Source organism: Pseudochaenichthys georgianus, chromosome 20 (assembly GCF_902827115.2).
Source record: "Pseudochaenichthys georgianus chromosome 20, fPseGeo1.2, whole genome shotgun sequence".
NCBI lineage: Eukaryota > Metazoa > Chordata > Actinopteri > Perciformes > Channichthyidae > Pseudochaenichthys > Pseudochaenichthys georgianus.
Genome location: NC_047522.1, coordinates 9688196 through 9707585, shown reverse-complemented (window position 1 = coordinate 9707585; position 19390 = coordinate 9688196). Strand labels below are relative to the sequence as shown.

Below are 19390 nucleotides of genomic sequence, written 5' to 3'. Positions count from 1 at the left end.
ACTGCCTTCTGTTGCTATAGCAACTGGCTCATCATTGGTGTGCCAGCTCAAGCCATGTGGGGGGTTGGGGGAAATGGTTAAGGGGGGATTGTTGGTGGTGATGGTGGGGGTATATTCTCAAGACTCATGGAAGATTGTATGTGTGTGTGTGTGTGTGTGTGTGTGTGTGTGTGTGTGTGCGTGCGTGTGTGTGTAAGAGAGAGGAGGAGGATGGGATTTATTAATGCGCTACGCACCCTGGGGAGGGTATTCCACTATGCTAATCTACTCTGCCTCTTGCTACAGGTCAAAGAGTTTATTCCATTCAGTGGTGTCTATGTGAGAATGACAGCCAACAGGCAAGAAAGCAGTTCCTTCGAAACCAGTCCGATATCAGAGCGATAAACGCAAACATCTGTACAAGGCTAACGCACATGATGATCCACATATAGGGGAAGACAAGACGTAAAAATAAAGAAGAAGGTAAATACAAACGCAGACAAAGAGAAGCTGGTTGTAAGTGATACAACCTTAAAACACCAAATTCAAGTAAAAGTCCTGTATGTCCTTAAAAAAACAGATCAGCCAAATGTCCTTGAAGGGTCAATTTATATAATTTTTTTCTGATCTTTTTTATCATCACATTGTTACCTTCCCATATTGGTGCATGTGTGTAGTTGCTTCTAGTGTTGTAACTGTTGAGGTGGAGCTTTAACTGAAGGTTGTGCCCCTCTGAAGATTAACAATGTAAATGTGAGGGAAAACGACCCTTTTGGGCATCTTGGGTTTCTATGTTACTAGCTACAGTATTTCCATACAACCAGACTGTTTTTAGGAAATGAAAGTACCACCACCTGGCATTTTGACTAACACTATCTTTATTTTATTGCAAACAGAAGTTATTTAAGCCTAAATAAGTATATATATATATATAAAATCATCATGGAACCACTAGCTTTTTTAATCTTTAACAATGCAGTGTAATTTATAAGCTCACGATAAGGACATTTAAAAAGCCGGGCCGGCTAAAATAACTGGATGGCCTACCTGCCGGTCAGCCTTCCATCTGTGCACAAACTTATCTCGTGCCCTCATTGGTCATGTGTGCGTTTGTGTGTGTTGGAGGAGGGGCTCTGTAAGGAAGTGGCAGATTTTTTCCGGTTGTGTATTTTCAAATTCTAGCTGGTTTCTCCAAAATTACCTACCCCACCTTTAACTTCTAGATAAAAAAACATAAAAGTACCATTAGCCAAAGGAATGGTCTCTATCATTTTAGTATTTCCATCTTTTCAGCACACCACATGATTTTTCCCCCCTAGTTCCTCAATGTGTTATTCATTGTCATACATTTTCTTGCATGCCTTCGTGATAAAAATAATTTGCCTAAATAGTGCAGAATTGAGAGAGGAGAGCGTCTTATTCAATTTAATTAATTAATGACATAATGCCCTGCGGCTCTAGTATTCCCTATGAAGCAGCTGCAACTGTATATGGCGCCCACGGCCAACAAAGACATACAGTACAGTATGTACTCAAACCCATTGCTGTCTCTCTATCACAAAAACACTGCCTCTGTTTACAACATTTTCCACCACAACCATCAAATATCCTCCAACAGTATTCTGCTCCTCCTACCATGACCCTCATTATCCCGGAGGGCATGCAGTCTGTTGGTTTCTGATGGAGAGCACAGAGCGGCGGCTCCTTAAACCAAAAGCTAATTGGACGAGGAACCATGCTGTGGTTGTAATTTAATCTACAGAAAAAAACATGAGGGAAAATATTAAAATGTTACATTCGTTTTGACATTCATACTTTTAGGTTCCACTTTATCACGGGTTTGATTATGCAGCAGATAACTTATTACTTGTAGGATATACATATTATTATATATTTGTATTTGGGATTGTGGGAAACGGCATTTTGATCCGTTTGTTTATACACACACAAACTGAAAGATTGACAATAAAGTTGACTTTGATTTCATTTTCATTTCAAACCTTTATTTACCCAGGTGTATCCCATTGAGATCATTGATCTCTTTCTCAAGGGAGACCTGCTCGAGTAGGTTCCACATGAAACATAAAAACATAAACAGAACAACAAAAAGGACATCTTACAGCATCATTACAGGGATTACAATTATATTGATAATTCCATATTGAATTGAATTGAATAATTGAATTTGATATGAAAATATCTAGGTATTATCACATATCTAAGCTCCTTATGTGATGCAAACTTTTTAAGTGTTGTTTTTTTCTTGTTAAGCTCTGAATACAGCATCGTTTTTGGTTTGTGCATACAGTACGTTGTGTTTACTACCCTAGAAGAGGGGTAAATATTGTTCATTACTTATAGTACTTTTTGAGCAAGATTTCAATTTGAGCATTCATTCACTAAGATCCCAAGTAATGAAACAAAAGAAAACATGGCGTGTTTTGTCTGAGGGTGGGAAGAGGTCACTCCTAGTCTGCAGTTCCTGTTGTTTGCTGTTACTGGACAAAGTCAGTTCACGGCTAATGAATCACAGTCAGCACTATATTAAGCCTCAGGTGGCATTTCAATTCCATTTTCAGGATTAGTCAACCTGCGTCACTGCCAGACACTCGTCATCAGGCAGTGCAGGTTCGAAAAACATTCTAATTCTTTGTTTTAAGCCAACTTGCAAATAGTGAAAGGTTCTTGACACATTTCATTATAATGTCACCCTGACAACGGCGGGAATTTAACGTTCACTGTAGAATGTGTGATTGTCTGGGACTCAGCTCAGACTGTTCTTTGATGTCACTAAGTCAAAACACTCTTTAAATGTTTTACCCTGTCCTCTTTCACCTATGTCCCCTGCTAGGTGCTAAGTTAGGATGACTCCGTATTTCAAATTGCAGTCTTGTTGACTTGTTTTTGAATAATTAAGATGCTGAAATAGAAGGCTTTGCCGAAACGGATTGCCTCCCACAGAGGTGTGTGCAGTGACATAGACCGTAACATGGCCGCTCTTTTTACATTGTAGTACGTTAGAACTAGGGATGACCCCTTTCCATATGAGCTCTAGGGTGTATAATATCTGATTGTACATAGAATTTCATCCCGATAATTCATAGCTTACTTTGGTATTAATATCAGCATTTTAAGAACAATATTAATGGACATTTGAAAATAGTTAATGGTATGTATACCCTCTTTAGTATGTGTGAAAAAAATAACAATGTATACAAAGTTGTTTCTTTTATTATCTATTATTACCGGTATTGGTGATAAGCAATTGGTATCGACAAAATCTGGTACCCTACCCTGGCAAATAGCATGTAAAAGAGCCTTCTGCCAGTCTTCAGAAATAGAGCATATCATTTATTTTCTGTTGGTTGAATAGTTGTTTTTATTGTGAATACATATTGTGGAGGCCCTCTGGTCTTTTGATGCTCTTTATTAGCAGACTGATAAGTATTTCTGCCTCCTTTACAATGTATTTTACAATGAATTGATCCAGCTTTTGAATATAATATTGTATTTTGAATGGTAATACAGTAGGTGCACAGCAAACTGTGGGTTTGATCGATCTATGTCCATTTAATAGTTTTGTATGTGTCTCTATCAAACATTTAACTGTACCATCATAAAGTGTGAAGTCAGTACGGTGACTCATCAACTCCAGCATCTGTTGCTGTTCCTAGGGCAACATTAACCGATCCTTAGTCTCTATAGCAATCTCCCTGGTCATAACCTTACTCTTTCCTTCCCAAAAGGCACGGTCTCAATCTCTCTACCACTGGGGACGTGAACAAATCTATTCGAGAAAGGACTAAACTATTCTAGATAAATTAGGATGCCGTCAGTGGCCTTTTTATCACCTAAAAACGCTCAACATGTCTGATTTGCAAAAAAGTTGTAGGTTTTAGATAAATGTCAGAAAATTCAGAACTATTTTCCATTCGACAAAGATATTGCAGATTGGTCCAATTTGGGAGTAGATGGACTCTCAATCAAGCAGATCCCATTCACCTGAGTTAAGAATGTGTTTGTTTACATAAACAGTATCTTGCTCTGTGATAGGGGATGTGGCATTATGACAAAGATTGTTGTTGTATTCAAACAGAGCAGCATAAACATTTCTGGGAGCTTTTTTCCAGTGTGCAAATCATGTCTGAAATCAAAATTCATGAAATCAAGCAAATCCTGCACTGCTGGCTTGGAACCACTCTCTTTGTGTTTAATGTATGGCTATAACATGATACATATTGTAATACAAGTAACCCAGTGACTCAGGCTCTTGACATACTGTTTGTGGCTTTTACAGTGGCGCCAACAAGGCAAAATCCCAACACTTCCCCCAAAGCTGTCAAAAGGCATTAGCTCAGGGGATGGGGCCATACTTTGCATATGTCCCTTCTGGGCTACCATCTAACAGCCTGCTCCCCAATGCAAGGAGACCAAACAACAGAGAAAGCACTATGTGGTAAAAATAGACCACTGATACAGTATATTCATGCCTGCCTGCCCTTTTGAGAATTTGAGTTTGTCCTGAAAATAGTTTGATGACTCAGATGTGTACTGTGCAGGGAGAAAGAACTACAGGGGTGATGTATTTGTGGTTTTAATTCATTCTGGCCAGCACCTGTGTCTAGCTCTGTTGGAGAGCGAAGGAGAAGGCTTTGTGCTGAAGAGAACAGGTGTTGTTGATGTGGCCTGATTTTTTCTGCAGTAATGGCGCGTTTCCACTGCAGCGGGTAGCTCGCTTTAAGCGTGCCGAGCCGTGCGGGCCCCGTTTTTGGTTGCGTTTCCACTTGGCCTAGTTTTGGCCCGGGGCTACTTTTTCACCTTTTTTCTGGCCCGACTAAATCGTGGTTCTAGGGCCAGGAACAACCAGGCTGAGTCGGGCTGAGTATGCTAAACTAGAGAGAGGATCGCTGGCAAGGGGGCTACAACTACAACAAGATGAACATATTTGACCGTGATTTAATTGTAATACACGTTTCAAAATGATGCCGAAGTAACAACATACTGATACCGGTTAGTAAAAACCATGAATTAATGCTTTGACAAGTCTGCAGACAGACGGCAGGCGAAAAACCCTTTTAAAATGCGTGTTTTCTAAATGTAGCTTGGCTAAGCTAACGTTGTATATGCTCCGACCGTCCACACTCACAGCAACGGCCTATACAGACATAAATAAAGCAGCGACTGTATTCACCATGACACAGGCAGTCTGTGGTTTGTACTTGTTTAACTTTTGTCTAGTTTCTGAACAGATATGAAGAGCTGTGAGCTCTGAGTGCTAAGAGCTAACGGCTGTGTTGTTTTTTGGGGCGCTCATTGAAGATGACGTCACGGCTCCGCCTACACTGTGTTACTATAGTTACTGCCCCAGTTCCTAAACTGTAATGGAAACGCAGCATTAAAGTGAGCCGGGCATAATAAGGCCTAACCAAACCGAGCGAGGCCGAGCGAGGGCTGCAGTGGAAACGCGCCATTAGTTTTGTTGCAATTTTATATAGATGTATACATTTAGAGTGAAAATAATTCAGGAAAGAGATTAAGCTAAAGCTGTATCCAACTGTGTTAACAGCATAACATGATGTGGACAAAACAATACAATTATCCCCCTGTTAAGTTGCTCTTCTGTTTGTCTAGGAAATACAAATGTATTTACACACTATTATAAATCATTTGTTTAGGGCTGTGTGTGGCACCTGTGGCAGCCGAAATATAATTTAAAATGTTAGCTCTGTGTTGGTCTCCACCAACTACTGAGAAATGCATGTGCATCTTTACCCGTTACTGTTAGGGGTGTAAAGGTATCCGTATTCGTCCCGTACCGTCACGGTTCGTACGTCACGGTTCGGCACATGCAGTCACACGGCGAATACGCCTTTTTTTACGAGTGGGAAAAAAGTCTGTCACTCAGGGCAGTATTACACTATATATAATCCAGGGGGCGGTATTGCGCCTAAAAGCCAGCCACCCGTAAATAACAAATGAAGAACAAGAACAAAACACAACAAAACGAACACAATACACGAAGAAGAAAAGTTAGTAGCTACGGCGAGTTCACACAACACACAGGAGCTAGAAGACCCACCTGCTTATTTTAAATCAGCTGTGTGGGAACATTTCGGGTTCCCTGTGGACTACAACAATGATGGGGTGCGATTTGTGGATAGGACGAGGACGAGGACGGTGTGTCGGCGTTGTTCGACAGCGGTGCGGTATGCTAGTGGTAACATCCGAGTCAGTCTCAGTCCCCAGCGAGAGGGTTTTCTCGACGGCAGGTGACATAGGCCCTTTCTCATTTCTCTAACTCCCCTCCTCGACTCCTATCTTCGAGACTTAGTCCCGCCCACAGGAGATGCGAGCGGAGGAGCCGAGGAGGGGAACCGAGGAGAGAGGAGTGGAAGCAGCAGGCGGTTAGAGAAATGAGAACTCCTGTCCTCTGAGCGGTCATTTTCAAGAGACGTCCATTAATGATGACAGGAGGCACAGCAGCCCTCTGTCTGATGGACAGATGTGTTCATGATGACTTATATTTACTTTGATTCATTCACAGTGCGGTGTCATGAGACAATAATGGCTACAGATGCGGACACACACACATATATATATGTATATATTTATATAAATATATACAATTTCAGAATCAAGCAGAGCACTCTCATAATAACGTAACACTATCAGAGACTGGATATATCCCCCCCCCTCTCTGGTCGCTACAATGTGGAAAATAAATTACGGGCCAAAAGTTGTATTTACAAGTATTAAAAGTAAGCAGAGGACACCAAAACAACTGACACATGTCTGTCCGCTGCATCTATGCACACACTGTACCACACACACCTACACCACACACACGCATATACAGCTCCTAAAACAGGCTACAGCCGTGGTGTATTTTATTTTGTGAAGCACTAAATTGTTTTAGAAAAATATCGACTCTTTGTTTGTAGATATCTACTAAACTAAAGCAAAAAGAGTAGGCCTGTTCTACTGAGTGATATATATTATACACACTGCTCTGCTTTCTGCACGGGCCTCACAGCTGTTCTCACTGTAAACATCGCGTCGCGATGAAAGCAGTTAATAAAATAATATCCAGGGGATGCATGCAGAGCTGTCATTGGCTGAGATAAGTCCGGCCGTGCGTCACGAGTCTTTGAAACATCTCTGTTGCCGGAAATGCATCCACGAAGCAGCCGTGGAGGACCCATCAGTGTATCCTCGGTTATAGCTTCTCCAGAGAGCCTCCTCGACGCTCGACGCTCGATCCTCGGTCCTCGAAGTGCATTTAGAGAAATGAGATGTCCTTCAACATGGCGCGCTGAAATTCATTTCCGGGTCGAGGAGGGGGATTTGATGAAATGAGAAAGGGCCATAGTTTCCGCCAACAGATCTGCACTCACTGCTGACAACGTAGACAAACTTGAAAATAGAGTAAAGCTTGAGTACCTTTATTTAGGCATAATGGCCTCACACACACTCACAAGTTAATTACACATGTTAGACATTGCTCCTAAAAGGTACAGATTTTATTTTATTTTTATATTTATCATTGTATTTATTTTATATTTCGACATCAGGAGATGTTATATAGTTCTGTATTGCCTTTTATTGATTGTGATTGAAACACTTTCTTATTATTTATTTCAATATTTTCAAGACATTCTTTTTAGTTGTACAGCTTATTTAACCTTTTTGTTTGACATCAGCCATTATAAATAATATGGCCGACTTTCTTTTGCTTTTCCTTGTTGTACTGAACCCGTACCGAACCGTGACCCTCAAACTGAGGTATGAACCTAACCGTGACTTCTGTGAACCGTTACACCCCTAGTTACTGTAAATGCTAACTTTGTCTAGCTGTTTACTGGTGATGATCACATCATTTGCAGGAGATTTGGGGAGTCTTTTCCTCTAAAACAGCTGCCGCTCGAAACTTTAGGAGAAGTGATTCTCAACCATAACATTAAATATCAGGTCACATAACCAAAAAATGAGCCAAAAGACACCAACGCGCTCTTAAATCCTGAGAGGGAAAAGACCTTGGTGAAAATGCTCTTTGAATTGACACCCCTTTTATGTGAAACATAGTAAATGGATTACCAATGTCAATGTCATTTATTTCCTATACACAATTCAATATTCATATATCTTTATATGTGTGTGCGTCTGTGTGTGTAATGCTAGCTTACTTATATACCGTAACCGTACAGTAATTGAAAAATATCTTCGTGTTTGAACTGTTCAAACGTGCAGATGGTTGTCGTGTGCAGTCAGGAGAACGCACTTTGTACCCTTGGTTTTCTATATATAGCCTCAAAGGGAGGTGATAAGGTAGAACCACAATACATACAAAGTATTATGTACTGTATCTTCTTCAGTTGGTAGCTTGCTGGTTCTTTCAATTGTTAAACAGACAAGGGTGGGAATGGAGGATCTACCATCACTGTCCATTGCTGGTACATTCCCATACCCTCAAAGTTTTTATCAATACCTCCACATTTTCTTATTGTCATTTCACCCTCCCTATGGTTTACAAAATGATGCATCTCTGCATTTTTGCTCCTGCATATCTACCTACCTCTGAGCTATTTCAAGAAGGGTTTATACATTATCCTGACCTGTTCCATGTCAGCATTCTGTTAAACGTTTCCTTTATCACTGCCAAAAGTCTTCCACAACCTCTCCTCTACCTTTATCCGTTGCCTCACTCTCTCCTGTGGTACATAAACAACAGTATTCACTCCCTGCTTCCCTCTTGTTCATCCTTCTGTTTCTCTTTAATACTCTTGAATAGCTTATTTTGTTTAGAACTCAAATGTATTCTGCCTCTAGCATTTTATTTTCTGTATGTTTACCTCACTATTTGCGACTGTACTGTATACTGTCTGTAATCCTCCAGCGTCTTGCTCTTTGTTGTGTTCCACATGCTTTTTTTACTTTTGTACAAGGTTTAAATACTAGGGATGTAACAATACCAAAAACTCACGGTATGATAATATCGCGATAAAAAGTCCACGGTACGATATTTATCGCGATATTGAAAAATAAAGAAACTAACTCGCTCACTCCGTATCATCAAGGTTATCTTTTAGGAATATGAGCATGTCCACATTTCCAGGTAGAAGCTGGGATGTTTGGGCATTTACAATATCCCCTGCTGTGGAAAAAACTCTCTTGCTTGGTACTGATGTTGCTGGGACAGAGAGATATGCTTTGGCCATGGGTGACAGCAGTGGGTACAACTGTGCATTGTCACTCCAAACAATACCGTTGTTGCCAAGAAGGTGAGGCTTATTGACAGGGTGAGATATAAATATACTGTTGGTACTTGTCAATGTCTCTAGGTATGTACATGTAGCCCTGTAAATACGATGTCCTTTTGTGTTATCTGTTGTTTTATGTTCACTTGCTGCCATGTTGGACAGGTCTCCCTTGAAAAAGAGATCGATGATCTCAATGGGACCATCTGGTTAAATAAAGGTCTAAAAAAATGTAAACACATTTTTTTGTCAGTCTCACGACGGTATTGAGACATTTATTTGCCGCGATATATCGTTACATCCCTATTAAATACCACTTTTGGTGACAAAGACCCACCCCTGGATATTGACACAGTGGAAATGTACTGCTGGCAATACCTTGTACTGTAAGTGACATGCACACAAACATGCACTGACAGCAGAAGACCATCCACAATGCTGCAATATTATATATTTGTATTTATGTGATTTTGAAGTGAAAAAAAACACTAATGCTAGACTTTTCGTTCTTGTGGAAGGCATTGATCAAAGCTGCTTAATACCCAGGTGCAACACTCAGCTGTTCCTGTGGGGAGCTGAAGGCTTGCTTTTCCATCATGACAGCCTCCAACGGGAGGCAGAGACAGGAAGTATTGAAAGGAAGGACAAGGAAATGAATCCTCTGCATCATACTCATAAAACAAAACAAATTACTTGAGCTAATCTGAAAATACACACAAAAAGACGAACACACTGCACATGTGCACACATGCCAACATGGACTTACAGTACATATACACTCAACATACAGAAGCAAGCATATACAGGATATCACCATGCACCTACTGACACGGGGCCAATATATCTATTTTCTGTGGCTGTAAAGAGTATTTCCCTTAGCTGAGAACACTTTTTCAAATGTAGTTACACTGCTTCAACTTTCTTCTAGATTTAAACATGAGGTGTGCATGATGCCTATGAACAGCTTCCTTACATTGTCTAATTATGATATACATCAGATAACACACACAAGTCATGTTTAGCTACTTATCAGCGCAAACACATTATTATTTCTTATGCAAAAACTTCTTACGAATGAGTCACACTGCAACAAAAGTAAAAAAGATGAATTATCTCTGAGCATATCCCAAGGCATCCCCAGGCCAGATTGGTTTGTCCCAATGGACATGCAATGAAAAACTCTATACTCTAAGTTCCACAAGAAAGCTTTACTAGCTTATTTTTTAATGCAAATTCTCTCCGAAGCTCATTCTGACTGTCTGACTTCAGAGCATGGTCAAATGTTTGCGCAATCCCAATATTAAGGCCATCAAAACTCATGACTATGCGTAAAAGTTGGTGAGGTAAGTGTCACAGCAGAAGTGGAGCAACCTGCTCTTGCACAGATTGCAGTTTATGGCTCAATGAAGTCAAAAACATCCTCTGCAAATTGTAGAGATGCCATCCAAACATCAGTAAAATACCCTCTTCGTCCGGCAGTGGCTCAGTCAGTAGGGGCTTGGACTGTGAGCCTTCGACATAACCACATAATTACTCTGTAGCTATGTTAGTTTGACAATAAAGAACCTTGAACCTAGGGTCACCGGTTCAAGTCCCCGACCAGACATAAAATATGGAGTGTGGACTTCTAAACACTCCATACACTCCAGGAGGTGAACGGCAGGGCAGGTTCACCTCCTGCCCTGCCGTGGTGCCCTTGAGCAAGGCACCGGACATCCCCCTTCCCCCCTCACTCCCATTGCTCCCCGGGCGCTGTACAATAGCTGCTCCTAGTACTGGACTCCTGGTACTAGGATGTGTTAAAAGTAGAGAACACATGTCACTGTGTGTGCTCTGCATTTGTGACCATTAAAGAGGGTTTCATCCCTCCCAATTCTAATTCTCTCCAGACTTCTAAGGTGCCTTGATATTCTGACCATAGAATGTTTAAACCGGAGCAGTAGCAGAGGGCACCTTTATCAGATTTCAATGCTTAAAATGAATCTGATGGACCTAATGCTAACAATGGCCCGACTGCTCGAGTACTCATCAATATGGCATTACAAGCAACAGTAGCTATTTGCTGAACAGTCTGGGTATTCTGTCAATCATTCTGCAATCTTCCAAGGGACAGGTCTCAATAATGATAAATGAATTAACCAAATAAAAACAGAAAAACAACTAAAATAGGACTTACCTGAGGTGGAGGAACAGCCAAGGCATCGATCATCACAGAATATGAAAAGTAAAGTAAACAAAAACAACAGTTACCATTTGATATATTTAAGTTATACATTTTGTAGTGACACCAGGATAGGAACGTTTGATGCATAACAAGAGAGGGAGGGTTAATATACACCAAGAAAGTATTTTTGTTCAACATTCATCATCATCTAGGAGAAGAAACAGGTTGCTAGTGAGGAAAAGAGAGATACTTGGACCTACAAGTGAGAAGAAAGATTGACACCCCACCACTGGATGCAAAGAAAACAGTATGATTACAGTGTTAACACATAGACCTGGACAAAAAGGAGAAAGAGAAGGTTGTTTTTTTTATTTGGTGAAGATTTCTAGAGGTGTTGCTAAGGAGAAAGACTGTGATTGGTTAGTAGTGGCACACCCGTCAACGACAACACTGTTAATTATAAGATCATCCAAGCAGTGTATGATTGGGAGTTTCATTAAAGCCAAGGCAATCCACAGCATCAGTTGATCAACACTTGAACTCATGCGTTAGTCACTCAAAAACAGCCCAGTTTTAGACAATTGTGTCCATGCAAGGGTCTACTAAACACTCAAACCCTGATTAGTAAAAGACACCCAAGAAATCAATTAGTCCAGAGAAAGCATTACAAATCAGCTTGAAATATCTGAAAGACTCAAGCTGGATGATAAGACCATGCATGACAATTAACCATTCATTTCATCGTTTCATTTCTTAGTTACTCGATATTAAGTTCTACTTTGTCCAAGGCTGACTACGACCAACCTTCGATTATGGGGACAACTGGAGGGACCACGTCTGGTTCTTCCAAAGGATCCGCAAAGCTCGGAATAAAGGGCTTAGCTGTAGGGTTAAGACCACATCCTGGGGAAGAAGGGGGGAGGACTGAGGATGCTTGTGGAGGGAAATCGTTTGCTCCTGGGGAGGTGGGACTCTTTACAGAGGAGGAGGAAGATGAACGAGACTTATTGGCTTGCTTCTGGGCTGATTTGGCATCTTTGCGCTCTTTGGGTTGGAATTCCTGCGCGGTGGTTTTGGGGGAGCGGAGAGGAGCTGGGCTAGGAGTATCGAAGGACAGGCCTAAGGTTGAAGGAACACCTGGAGTGCTCATGTCCCTGAAGGAAAATAGATCTCTGTTGCTGCTTACGTTGGAGTCGTTGACGATCCATGAATCATCTGAAGGTGAGAGGGGCGGGGCCGAGGCTAACACCTCACCTTTTGGGATAGGGCCTGGGCTTGGGCTTGGTTGGGAGGGGGGGCTGAAAGCAGAGGTGTCTTCATCGGGCATGCCCTGCATACACTCTTGGAGGGAACTGTCAAACCTCCCGCTGTCAACCATGTCACCACCAGGTGAAAAGGACATGCTGTTGTTGCCTAAGCTTGCATTTTCAGTATCCATCAGGAGGTCAAATGGATCATCAGGGCGACCAGCAATTGGGAAGGAGCCAGGTGCTGCACTATTGGGGGTGGAGCGCATAGTGAAGGGAACTGCTGTGGCTTTCAGCTCGCTCTTCAGGACCAGTGGGTTGATGGAATCATCTGCTGGGGATAGTTTCTCCTGAGACAGGGGGGAAGGGACCAGTCCTTCTTCTGGGTAGACCTCATTTTTCCAGGGGCTCTGGCTTGTATCCATGTCTCCGAACGAGGACTCCAGTTTGGTCTTAACAGGACTTCCTATATCCATCTTTACCTCCTCTGTGTTTTGAGAGGTTTCCGCAGGCGAAGGGACAAACGGTTCTGCTGTCACTCCCCACTCTTCCGGAAGCTTTTTCCTACTCTTACCCTTCTTCCCCCGGCCTCCACTCTTCCCAAGCTGCTCCTCCCAGCAAGCATCTCCTTTATCCCGCCTTGGGCCAATCCTGCCATAGAACTCCTCTGTTGATGGATTGTTTTCTCCCTGTGTTTGCACTTCAGGGTTAACCCTGATCTCGGGCTGTTCATAAGATCCCTCATCCTTCTGTCGTCTTTTCTTTTTCCTCTTCTGTTTTCGGTCTGAACCTTCTCCCTCCCTTTCATCGCCTCCAGCATAGGAAGAGCTCTCTCGGTTAGGCCAACTGTCAGTTGGGTCGCCAGGGCCTACTGCGAGATGGCCGGCATGGCGGCTGATCACCGTGGAGACACTGGGGCTGAAAGGGAGGTCTGTCGATGGGCAGCCAGCCTCATCTGGCCAGGACTCGCTTAAGGCACCTTGTTGTGGGTGAAGAGGGAAAGTTTAAAGTTGGGGGGAGATGGGTCTGTGCATGTGATTCCCTTAGTCTATGTTAGCCAGAACATAATTGAGAAACTTCAGATAAAACATACAAAAACAATATAACAAATGAAAGTCTTAACTCTGAAAGTTTAAACATATTTATGGAATTTTCTTTCTAGAGTTTTAAATAATAGTCATTGTTATAGCTATTTGCTAGATGGTATAAAGGCTGACAAAGATCACAAAGTGGATTAGACGGAGCATAAGGGCTTTTTCCATTTTTAATAATCTGTCCCGACTTAACAAAGACGTTGTGTGCGTTTTGTTGATCTTGATTTCAAGCAAATACATGTTTAAAATTCCTTCAGTGTCAATGCCGAGTAAGTAAATGCTTGAAGGAATGAAAAAACAGATACACACACAAACAAGATGTTTGAATAAAGTGATAAAGAGAACTGGTACTTGTGGGTGGCTGACTCACTGCAGCCTTGGGGTATAGTAGAGTGTTTCACTTTAACATTTGGGAAGCAAAGAGCTGTTTCAGACCAACAGAGAGCAAGACTTGGGTGTGTGAATGTGATTTCTGTGCAGGCATGTTATAAATAAACAGTGCGACAATGCATATGTACATGGAAAGGGATACGGGCACACAACAGAAAGACTGAATAATGGTCCCACAGAAAGGAGGTCAATTACAGGCAAGCAAGCTGTAACTAAAACGGCCTGTTTTTGGGACACTGTATAATAAGCTCAGGTAGACTCGAGGTACAGGGTTCTTCTGCTACTTTGGCCCAGTTGCCTCTAGTTTCCTATTATACGCCCATATAGAGAAGAGGAGCTAAAGTGGAGCAGCTGTCAGGGCTCATCTAGCACATTTACTCTCTGGATGGCCATATTTCATGTTAACAAACCTCTGACGGAAATCTGTTCTCTTTACTGTATGTGCAGTAATTGGGAGAGCCAGAAAAAGACGTTGGCGAAATGGATTAGAATGACTTCATTATGCTCGGAAAATGTAAATGAACAGCCATCATATATGCATATACTGCAGTGTTTTATCATCCACCGTGCAAACACTTGTACCATATATATATAAGCAGTAGGGCAAATGTAAGGTCTAAGAATGAGTCTTGATTCGCTTGGTCTGTAAAGACTGTCATGATCCAAACTCCCTTAGCTCCAGGGAACTGTCATGAGGTCCTTCTGTTGACAGCCAACCCACTCACTCCACTTCCAGCAATACAGTCATCACAGGCTGAAGTGGCCCATCATTACTATAACACATCCCATTCTGCTTTATCCTCCACTCACACAATGCTAGATGTAAAAAAGCTTCCTCATGTGTTTCTCATGTGTTTCTTTTGTAGAGTGAGATATCTGACAAGAGAAGGTCGTCCATTGTGGGCTTTATTTCTTAGCATTTAGCATGAGGTAGGTGTTGTTGATTGAGGAGAAATGCATATGCTAATCAGCTGTAAATTATAGCTTTATGTCAATTATTTTCAAGGTCACATAAACATTAAAGCAAAGGAAATGTAGAATACTTCTAGCAATTAAACTAATACTAAAACAATAGATGATTTACAAAAGAAGCACAGTTTGTATGAAAACTAGTTGAGACTGTGCAATGATAACATGGCTGTAACTCATGTCTTAAAAACTCAACACTTGAAGTCGACACACACACACACACACACACACACACACACACACACACACACACACACACACACACACACACACACACACACACACACACACACACACACACACACACACACACACACACACACACACACACACACACACACACACACACACACACACACACACACACACACACACACACACAGTCTTAGAATCTATTTCAGGGTGGCTGCGAGGGGCGGACAGTAGTCTCCATTTGATATGCCTTCACCACCTGTTACAAATTGATTGAAGCGTCTGTGAATGAATCACATCAGGCACAATGAGTCAGCTGTGGCTCTGTAACTGTAGCTGCAGGAAGTGAAGCACTGCTCAGTTATAATGACTCAAACACTCCTGTAGTTCTTTTGGGCTCTGGTAGGTTATACTTTAGCAGCAGCCTGACGTTGTAATCACACGTTACTACAGCTTAAGCACTCACAACTCTCCTTCTCTTAGCGACTGTAACTCCACAGTTGCCTACACTCTTTTTGGGTTTGCTAACGGTAGCTACTTTAGCTTGATAGCTAGCCATGGCTCTTTCCCCACCCTCGGGTGCTATTTCCTGTTCTTCCTGTCTCACGTTTGGTTACTTCCCTACCTCCTTTACTGGTACCGATACATGTGTTAAATGTAGTATAGTTGTTAGGTTGGAGGCGGGAATCATAGCCATAGAAGCCCGGCTCTGCATCTTAGAAAGTAACTCAGCTACAGTAAAGCCCATGGTAGCCGGTGCGGACCGGCAGAAGGTAGCTCCCATTAGCCGTCCCCCGGCAACTCCCGAGCAGCAGGGAGACTGGATGACTGTTCAGAAGGGGCATAACGCGAAACCCGCAGGTCCCCACCAACCCGTTCACGTATCTAACAGATATTCCCCACTCAGCGAGACACCCGCTGAGAAGCCAACTCTGGTTATTGGTAGCTCTATTATGAGCAGGGCTCTCAAGTCTTACGCATTTGGCGTGAGACACACGCATTCCACTCGTACTTGTATTTCTGACGCAGAGATTTCTTTCCAGGGTACCGCCCACCAAGTTGCGCCGCAATTTTGTAAACAAACTAGTACAGAATCACTGTAGCCACGCATCAACCAATCAAAAGAATGTAAGCTGTCGAACAACCAATTAGAAAATAACATGGCTGTATCCGGGTAGGATTTAGACATTCTGCCCTATACTTTATAGACAGGTAAGGGTTTCCACATTTTCCAGGATTTCAATACTTTGATTGAATACATTAATCAGTTCTTTACACATGGTGCTTTTTTTAGATTTCAGGAACTACTACCTTTCCATGGGCCGGAGGAACAGGACAAGGTGTGTGAGGAGTTCCTGGAATATCAGCTGATGGATATCCCCATGCCCCAAGATCCCACCACCTTTAATGTTGAGGAGTTTTGGGGGAGTATGTCCTCAATCAAGTGCAAGGTAAGAAATATTTGCCACCACATGACATACACATAGTCAATTGAAATCAAAAGCAAAGCATTTGAGTAATAGAGTCTCTTGGTTCCTTTTTTTAAAGGTGACCGGTTTGAGCCAGTTTGGGAGGCTCACTAAAATAGCTCAACTTGTTCTAGTGCTCCCTCACTCTAATGCCGACTCGGAGAGGGTTGCCACCAACACCTACAACAAAAACACTGATATACACTGTATACAAAATGTACACCACCCCAAATTAATCATGTTGTTGATAGTGCTACAGATGCGCTGCGAATAAAATTAGACTCTGTTGCTCCTTTGAAAAAGAAGAAAATAAAACATAGATTAGCTCCATGGCATAATGCCGAAACCCGCAAAATAAAGCAAAAGTCGAGACAACTTGAAAGGATATGGCGTTCCACTAAACTTGAAGAATCTCGTTTAATTTGGCATATTACTCTCAATGAATATAAGAAAGCACTGCGTAAATTGAGAGCAGCCTACTACTCTTCATTAATAGATGAGAAGAAGAATAATGCAAGATTTATTTTCAGGCTGACAGAGAGCCATAGCTCGATTGAGCCTTCTATTCCCATAGCACTCAGTAGTAATGATTTGATGTGCTTTTTTAACGATAAAATTGTTACTCTTAGAAACAAAATTAATGATCTCTTGCCTTTGACCAGTATAGTTAGACCCTCCAGAAAAACGCGATTCTGCAATCGCAGGATTTACCGCATAATCAGCAAAATGGCGCAGAATTTTAAAAGGCCGCATATTTATCAAAAGGCCGCATAATCTCCGCATTTTTCCCACACAAAGTTGAGAAAAAAAAAAGTTAACTCGTCTTGACGTGAAGTGATGATGATGATGACGCAACGTCATCAGCTCGTGCATCACAGAAGGTAAACAACACCGTAGAGTGAACGTGTGGAGCTCACGCGAGAGAGAAAACACCAAGATGAAAAAATCTAATCCATCTCATTTACCGACGAACATTTCTGCTAAAGACCGGGCAAAGCAGTACCCCGATGTCTTGCACGAAAGTGGAGGGAAACTATTCTGCACCCCGTGCAACTGTGTGTTGGAGCATAATAGAACATCGACGGTGACGACCCACTTTGATTCATTCAAACATTCGAAAATGCTTTCTGCTGCTGCGGACAAGAAAGCCAAACAACTCACGTTCACCGAGGCATCAACCTCCAAAACCCTTTCGAGGGCTACAAGAAACGAGGTGAGTAGCCTACAAGATTGAAGCTGGTCAGATAACGAACGAGTAAATGAAAACAGAATGAGGCGGAGAAGTGTGTGTGTGTGTGTGTGTGTGTGTGTGTGTGTGTGTGTGTGAGAGAGAGAGTGTGATTAAAATAGCCCAATTGCTTATACAATAAATAAACATTGAATGTGTTTAATTGAATAGTAAAGGGGTTTAACGTTAGTGGCAGGTTGTGTGTGAGAGAGAATAAATAAATAAATAAGACAGCCCAATATTTATTTTTTCCGCATATTTCGCAACTTTCCGCATATTTCGCAACTTCCTGCAATTTCACTGCATACAATCACATAAAACCCCGCATGTTTGATTGCATAATCAAGGATTTTAGCCCGCGTTTTTCTGGAGGGTCTATAATATAGTGTTATCAACAGCTCTCGGCAACTAATATTACACTAGATAGTAAACTAGAATGCTTTTCAGCCATAAACCTTGAAATGCAATGATTCTCTCTTCTAAACCATCAATGTGCATGTTGGACCCAATTTCAACTAAGCTGTTGAAGGAAGTTTTTCCATTAATTAGCACTCCTTTATTAAATATTATGAATATGTCTTTATTATCAGGCTATGTTCCACAATCATTCAAAGTAGCAGTGATAACACCGCTTCTTAAAAAGCACAACCTCGATCCAGAGGTTTTAGCCTATAGACCTATTTCTAATCTTACGTTCCTCTCAAACATTCTTGAGAAAGCGGTCGCAAAACAGCTGTGTGATTACTTAAAAAACAATGATTTATTTGAAGATTTTCAGTCTGGCTTTAGAACACATCATAGCACAGAGACAGCTCTGGTTAAAGTCACAAATGACATTCTAATAGCCTCAGACAAGGGACTTGTCTCTATTCTTGTTTTGCTCGATCTCAGTGCTGCATTTGATACTATCGACCATGATATCCTATTGCAAAGACTAGAGCACTTAGTTGGCATACAGGGAACTGCTTTAGGCTGGTTTAGGTCCTATCTATCTGAACGCTCTCAGTTTGTACGTGTCAACGATGAATCTTCCACGCAAACCAAAGTTAGCCATGGAGTGCCACAAAGCTCAGTGCTCAGACCTATTTTGTTCACATTATATATGCTTCCGTTAGGCAATATTATAAGGAATCATTCTGTACATTTTCATTGTTATGCGGATGATACTCAACTATATTTATCAATCAAGCCTAATGAAATTAATCATCTAAATAAAATTCAAGACTGCCTCAAGGACTTGAAAACGTGGATGACCTTAAACTTTTTGATGTTAAACACGACCAAAACTGAAGTTATTGTACTTGGCCCGAAGAATCTACGAAACAAATTATCTAAAGATATACTAACTATGGCATTAATTTGGCCTCCAGTGAGACTGTAAGGAATCTTGGTGTTATATTTGAT

General features: G+C 41.6%; 1 protein-coding gene across 1 annotated transcript in view; it reads right to left on the bottom strand.

The window, feature by feature from the left end:
* The window catches only part of LOC117465674 (microtubule-associated protein 4), a 116813-nt gene that overhangs the window by 31398 nt on the left and 66025 nt on the right, over positions 1-19390 (bottom strand). Inside the window, 1 exon segment of the mRNA XM_034108636.2 lies at positions 12202-13623. Within this exon segment, the coding sequence (XP_033964527.1) occupies positions 12202-13623 (1422 nt within the window).